The sequence below is a fragment of the Sceloporus undulatus genome, chromosome 1 (genome assembly GCF_019175285.1).
Source record: "Sceloporus undulatus isolate JIND9_A2432 ecotype Alabama chromosome 1, SceUnd_v1.1, whole genome shotgun sequence".
Classification (NCBI taxonomy): domain Eukaryota; kingdom Metazoa; phylum Chordata; class Lepidosauria; order Squamata; family Phrynosomatidae; genus Sceloporus; species Sceloporus undulatus.
The window spans coordinates 281,580,212-281,587,791 of record NC_056522.1 but is presented as its reverse complement, the minus strand read 5'-3'; the positions used below and the strand labels follow the sequence as shown (position 1 = coordinate 281,587,791).

Below are 7,580 nucleotides of genomic sequence, written 5' to 3'. Positions count from 1 at the left end.
TTTCGTAAGCCGAAAAAAAAAAAAACGTAACCCGAAACAGTTTTTTCCTATCTAATTTTTTCGTATCCCGGAAATTTCGTAACGCGGTGATTTCGTATCCCGGGGTACCACTGTATTTGTATTTTTGTACACCTTGTGGCACAGGAATTAAGTAAGGGAGGCAACACCAGCTGTTTCCACACTAGACTATGTATGTTGACTTCATCATGCATGTGTTTTCAAGTTGCCTATCGTTTTATTGCAACCTTATGAATTTCATAGGGTTTTCTTAGACAAGGAATACTCAGTTGTGGTTTTGCCAGTTCCTTGCCCTACAGCCGCTGGTATTTGTTGGTGGTGTTCTAGCCAAGTGCTAACCAGGGCTGACCATACTTAGCTTCCCACGTCAGATAGGATCTGGTGCTTTTCAGGTATGCAGGCCTACATATCTTATCACAAAAGTTTCTGCAATTTTTAAAAAGTTGAGTAAAGCACATTTCTGTTTAACAAGTTATTTAACCTTCTTTACAGAAAGTTAACTAAGTTGTTGAACAGAAATGTTCTTTACTCATTTTTTTAAAATGGCAGAAACTCAAACATGTGTTGAACACCCTCAACAGGGAACAGGGACATCAACATTATGCATGCTTACCTGGAAGTATGTTCCACTATGCAAAATCTAAGGCGACACATGTTTTTCCTCTTCTGTCAGCCCCAAATGAGCTCTGAAAACCTTCCTAGCCCTCTGGAGCAGGTTTGGGGGCAGAGTGGCGGTGGGAAGAATAAATCCCCACACCCAGATTTCTGCTGCCATGGGATCAGGCAGCCCTAACTTGCTCTGAGTAAACATCGTTCATGTTTTCCTTTACTGAGTGGAGAAATAATGCAGCATGATTCATTTCCTGTATTAATTCAGAATTTTACCTGCTATATTGAGCATTTATATGAGGATTGGAAGAATATTTTTAAGTCTATTTGACAGTGTTGCAGAAAGCAATTCATCTTTGGTTTATATGGAATAAACATTATAAACATTTAGAAAAGTGTTTTGCTGCTAATCTCATTTCAAGTACCTTCCAATGTCTATTTCAAAGCACATAATATTTTCAGTTAGTTTTCAAACAGCTTAAAAGAAGTTGATAAATTAAGCAAACATCATATTCAGGAATTTGTTTATTTTTGGTTTACAAACAAAGGCACCCAATATTTCTGTTTTATAAAACTGTATGATTTAAAGTTTTGCTTTCAGAATCTGTTCTTACAGCAGAAAATTCCACCGAAGGGTAACATTCTTCATCTGGTCCCAATTTTAAATTGTGGCATACCTGCTGAGTGATTTGTTTCTGAATGCTGTTCTCGCACATAAGATTTTACTGTTCTTAAAAACAAATGACTCTTTTCAGACTAATACCCAAAATTATGGAACCTAGATTTTTTAAAAAATTAATGAGATTGAAAAAAATGAAAGAGCAATATTAGCATGGATGGCAACACTATGTAGATAATGGGAAAATGTTGTAACAATCCAGATTTAAGTGGAATGTAAAAAATTATTTTTTTGCATAGCATGGTGTTCTTTGTATGACAGTGTTTCATAACCACCCAAATTAAATAGAAACTTTAGGATCCAAAGTGGCAGTCTTATTGGATATTAAAGTCTAACACAGAAACCTCAACAATTTCATCAGTTAAACATAGGATTTTCTTTAGTATTATGGTCAGTGGCATTTTCTCAGTTGTATTACTTTAAAAGGTTAGCTATAGTTTGTCCCATTAAAAACAAGTTCTGTGGATACAAATGAACAATTAAAATACCTAAGCATCTTATAACTGCTTCATTCAAGTTCAACCACATATGCATGCATGCATGCATGCATACACACTCACTCACTCACTCACACACACACTATGGTGGTTTGTTGGGTTCCAAGTATCTTGTCCAAAACCCAAGTAACTCCACAATGTGCCAAAATGCTAAGCAAACTTTCAGGTTCAACGATGGAGGAGAGTTAGGGGAGCAGCTGTAACAAGATGTAGCAGGAATATTGCAGTCAACTGTAAAACCTTAAATCACACAGCCCACAATTTATTGTATTTCCATCACTGTCACAGCAGTCTCACACACTTATTAATGGTGTGGTCCTTGACTATGTAACATTTTTTATCTCTGGAGAGATTATATACAAATTTCTTTTAAAAAACAAACAAACCATATACTTAAGCACTTAAGAGAACCATTTAAGTGTCAACAAGGAAGTTTCCCCTCTAAAATTAGATGTAACTTGCATGGGAGATTCCCACAGTGGCAAAACAAAAGTCATATGTGGAATTTTAAGTATAGGACACATGTGCATCGCAACACCTGTATAAGTCATTGTATATTCGTTCACAATTTACATAGGCATGGTGCTAAAAAAGGTACAGCAGATGGTGATCAGTTTTCCACCACATTGGATAGATATGGTGGATTCTTTTTAAAAAAGTGTTGAGGGGAGCACATTTTATGGAAGTGGGTTTTAAAGGGTGTTTTAAATAAAACTTTTCTGTAAGGATTCCTGTAAATGTATTCCCCCCCCCCGCTAAAACAAGTGAAACTTGCAGAAAAATATGTTTATCCAACAAACAGCCATTCAGTGTTTTCACTTTCTACCATTCTTGTGTCTACCATTTACCAAAATTGTGCTAAGCCTTATTTAGCATCAATATGTTAACTTCACTGCTTTAAAAGAAAGCATTTTAGATTTTCAAAATTGCAGGCAATATAGGAAGAGTGTCAAATTTCCTAAACAGTTTTATGCTCTGAATTACAAATTTCAAATTACCTGATTTCCATGGACATTCTTGAATAGTTAGATCTCTCACAGGGCCTCACCATTTCTTTTAAGGGATTAAGATGACTTATTTCCTTGGCCAAATAGTTTTTTTAACCATAATTCAAAAAACTTGTTAAGAAAAATACTATGTACCAGCTACAGTTTTTCCCCTTGAAGAGCCCTATCTTTTCAATTTCAGTAAAGGGGAGCAAGTGCATATGTTGATCCTGCATGCACATCTAGACTGTGAACAATTATTTCCATTTCCTGTGAGTCAAACTCAATCAGTAGGTGCACTATCAAGATTAGATGCAATAAGGCTTTCAATTATTAAGATTAATTTCTGTTAGTAATCTTCATCATATCCTTCACATCAATGCAAAGGAGATATGAAGAATAAGACTAGCAGAATGCCCAACTTGCAATCATTTATAGAGACGTATCTCGTAGGATTAACCAAACCCATTGCAATTTAAAAGTCTCAAATAAATAGATCTACCATTTAAGCCAATAATTTGTTCACTTTAACTAAATGCGCTTATTTGAAATAAAAATTAAAGTTCACTATGTTAAGGCAGATTTTAATTCAAAGCATTCAAGAATTGCACAGTTACACTGGTCAGTGGCCTAACGTGTTTTCTCGCAGAGATATTACATCTGTTTGGATATTAAACCTATGTATTTGCCTATGACAGATTGATCCAATACCAGCCATATAATCTTCACAGAAATACACAATTAAGCATCACGTGTACTGTATTTCACAATCCAGATCTAATATTTCATGTTTTTACAAAAGACGAGATGTGTAAGTACATTATACGGCTTTGTGCCATTAGACCACCATATGCATAGATGTCCTAATGCTAGATTTGTCATCTTCAGTATCTCATAGTGCTGGATGCTCTGAAGTAAGAGAGGAACTTGTAACAAAGGCTCACAACAAAATACCAGATATTCCTTGCCATTTGAGACCTTGCAATAAAAATACGCCAGATGAGGATCACAAGCACTGTATTGAAGCCGTAACGTATGTTCCTTAGCCTAGAAAGAAATCAAATGCAAAAAGAGGAGAAAAATTATAGAAAACATGTGCTGATCAGCAAATAAGGCAATATTACAACAAGATGAAGCAGAACCTTAAATTTCTGCATGACCTTATCATTTGCCTGCTCCTTCAGAGAGAGTGCAACCCCACTAAGGCCAAGTAGCTTACCCAATTCCAGGCCCAAGAACCAGTAACTCACACAGTGTTTTTCTTACTAGGATTCATCTTCAGTTTATCGGCTCTCATCCAGCCCATGACAGCTTGCAGGTACTGCTTTAGTTGACTCCAATGAAGGTGTAGTGCTGAGTGTCATTAGCATATTGATGGTACCTAATGACCTTCCCCAACAGCTTCATAAAACAGCATGGGGAACAAGATAAACACTCCACAGCACAATGGGATGAACAGAATTCCCCAGTGTAATTCTCTGGAACTAGCTTCATAGATAGGAGTTAAACCACTGTAACGCATTGTCTCCTATTCCCATCTGATGGAGCTAGTCTAGTAGGATACTGTGGTCAATTTATTAAAAAAAAAAACTGCTGAGAGATCCAGGAAAATCAGCAGGTCTTTCCCAAGGAGTAACTCATTAGTTACAGGGTAACCAAGTTACCAAATCAGTTACAGGGCACTGTATCCTGAAACCGGAATCAAATTGGTCCAAGGGGTCTTCTTCAGCAGACAGTGCAATACAACCTCCTTCAAGGCACCAGGCACCCTTCCCTGACACAGTGAAGCACTTATCATCACCCAATCAACAGCCCACATAGACAATGGTCAAGCTTGCATGTGGTGGGACAGACTTATTCAAGTGTCATACCCATATCATAAACTACAAGAACTAAAACACATCTCAAGAAAATTGATCAGGTGATATACTGGGCACCTCCCTAGACTCTGCAATAACTGCCACATCTATTTCTAAGAGAACATGAGCAACTTTCTCCTATAAGTGCCTATAAAATCCTAATCTAATACTGATCCCAACAGGGTCCTCACTGCTCAGAATAGTTCTGCTAAAATAGTATCTGTGACCTGAAGTGGCTATCCTTTTTAGAATAGAGAACCATACATCATCCAAAGCTTTTAGAGATGCCAGCATGGAAAGAACAGGTTGTTTACCTGTAACTGTGGTTCTTCAAATAGTCATCTGTGCCCTCACATAGTAGTTTTGCACCGGCGCAGATGCTCAATTTGGAGGTTCAAAAACCGAGCAGATTGGTGGGTAGCCCCACCCATTCCCATGAACTGAGCATGCCCAATCCTGCCAATCTAGCTCCACCTTCACTTCGAGTCTACCATAAAAAACATAGGGACCTGAAAGAGGGGAGGTAGGGCAGGTATGTGTGAGGGCACAGATGACCACTCAAAGAACCACAGTTACAGGTAAGCTACCAGTTCTTTTTTGTGATCTCTGTGCCTCATACGTTAGGGTAACTAAAAAGCTTATTTATGGATGATGGGCAGGTCACTGTAGAGTAGATGAAAGAACAGCACTACCAAAGCTGGCATCCCAAAGTGACCTGGAGTCAAGCCTGTAGTATCAGACAACGTGGAAGGTTGTGACCACGTAGCAGCCTTGCAGAGGTCAGGGAGAGAGACATCTCAGAGGAAGGCAGCAGATGATGAAATAGCCTTGGTTGAGTGTGGGCACACACCAACAGGAGGAGGATGTTTAGCGAGTTCATAGGCCAGGAGAATAGTCTGTGCAATCCATTTTGCAAACCTTTGCAAGGAAACAGGGTGGCCCTCTTTGGGTCCACCATAACAAATAAACAACTTCTTGGTCAACCTGAACTCCGCAGAACGTTGAATATAAAAGGCCAAAGCATGGTAAACATCCAGAGTGTGCATAGTGTTTTCCAAAGGAGTGGATGGCTCTGGATAAAAAGTAGGCATAATAATGTCTTGAGACAGGTGGAAGGAAAAAAACACATTAGGGAGGAAAGAGATATCTGGACTTCAAAGGGTTGATGGTAAAGCAAAAGTCCATGAGGAGAGACGGTATAATGAACATCTCTGAACAGTTGACTGAGAGAGGGCAACACTAAAAAATAATCATCTAAGTATGGGAAAAAAATTTATCCCCTGAACACAAAAGTGTGAGACTGCCACCGCCAAGCACTTTATGAAGGGCGGTGAAAAGGCTGAAGGGCAAGACAGTATATTGATAGCGATCTCTTTCGATGGTGAAATGGAGGTATTTTTGATGTTGAGGCCGAATTGCAATGTGGAAATAGGTATCTTTCAGGCTGACAGAAGCAAACCAGTGTCCTCGACGAAGGAAAGGCAGAATGTACTGTAGAGTCACCATTTTGAACTTGCATGGAATGGTTGACTCCTTTCAGGTCTAAGAAGAACGGGAGAGGTCAGGACGATCTCTATAGGGAGCCAAAGAATGGTGAGATCTGGCTGGTGAAGAATGTCAAGATGGGGGACATGGTGAAGAAAACAAAAGTCTATAAGCCCTTGCTGGTGAAGCCAAGATCTGGGATGGTAAGGACACCGGAAGCAGAGGCCATGCAGGGATAGGCTCTATAGTGACCGTAGGTGATACTGAAGCTGATGGTATGGAGGCTATCGGTGTCGACACTGTCAATGACAATGGTTGAGACGCCTTTGAAATCTTTGGTATCCTTAGCAGCTTTGAGGTGGGAACTAAATTCAAAGGGTCTTTAGAAGCAGATACGTGCTCTACCACTAATGAGAGACTTCACCCAACAAAATTTTTTAAGGCTGAGACCTGTTGAAGGGCATCTGAGAAGTATAAGAGTGGCAAACTGAGCAGCATTGTACGTGGCTCTCCCCCAAGCAGAAGAACCACTGAGAGTAGCTGTCAATAAGTGTTACTTTACAATAGCAAGAAATGCAGAAGCGGAGGCCATAAGCGGTAGGGGGAAAAGGGCCAGCTGGGTGGGAACAGCTAAGAAAAAAAACTTCTTGTTCTTTTTTTAAAAAAAATGAAGAACAAGAATAAAGAAGAAAAACAGTGAGCAAACTGCACACAGAGTATTTTCAGCTAGTGAACTATGAAGTAGATGTTACTCTTGCTGCAGACAAAAGAATTGAAGGTGGAGCTAGATTGGCGGGATTGGGCATGCTCAGTATACAGGAGTGGGCGGGGCTACCCACCAATTTGCTTAGCTTTTAAACTTCTGAATGGAGTCTCTGCACAGGTGCAAAACCCTAATGTGTAAGGCACAGAAACCACAAAGAACGTATATTTTTCCTTTCGAAGTATGGGGTTACAGACAAATTGTAATGCAATCTGGAGGCAGACAAACATTTGCTGCCTAGTGAACCTTATAGGGCTGCCAGGAGCAGCCTGCCTGTGTCAGAGCAGGCTATCTCTGCAGAGCTCTTGCACTGCTTCAAGGAGTAATAATTTGGATGAGTGCCAGATTCCCAGTCAAATTTCCCAGGGTTGCCTTAACACCAAGAGTGTAAAAAGTGTGTGTGTGTGGGGGGGAGGGGGGGAGATGTTTCTCGGTCCTTCAAATAAGTGGACATACTTGCGCAGTGATTTCTGGCCTTCATGGATGACTGTGAAGTTATTATTATTATTAACCTTTATTTATGAAGCGCTGTAAATTTACACAGCGCTGTACATATAATCTTTTTAATTAGATGGTTCCCTGCCCTCGGGCTTACAATCTAAAAAGACACGACACAAAAGGAGAAGGGAGTGGTGGCGGGAAAGAGGATGAGGTCCAGCAGTTCCTCTCTACCTCCGAGGCCTG

General features: G+C 39.7%; 1 protein-coding gene across 4 annotated transcripts in view; it reads right to left on the bottom strand.

Moving 5' to 3' along the window:
- Nucleotides 1-1,139: 1,139 nt before the first annotated feature.
- The window catches only part of FAR1 (fatty acyl-CoA reductase 1), a 58,284-nt gene continuing 51,843 nt past the window's right edge, over nt 1,140-7,580 (bottom strand). For all 4 annotated transcript variants that reach the window (XM_042475173.1, XM_042475191.1, XM_042475166.1 and 1 more), the window contains exon 12: nt 1,140-3,836. In XM_042475173.1, coding sequence (XP_042331107.1) covers nt 3,674-3,836 — 163 coding nt within the window. In that variant the 3' untranslated portion in view covers nt 1,140-3,673. The remainder of the gene's footprint in view (nt 3,837-7,580) is intronic.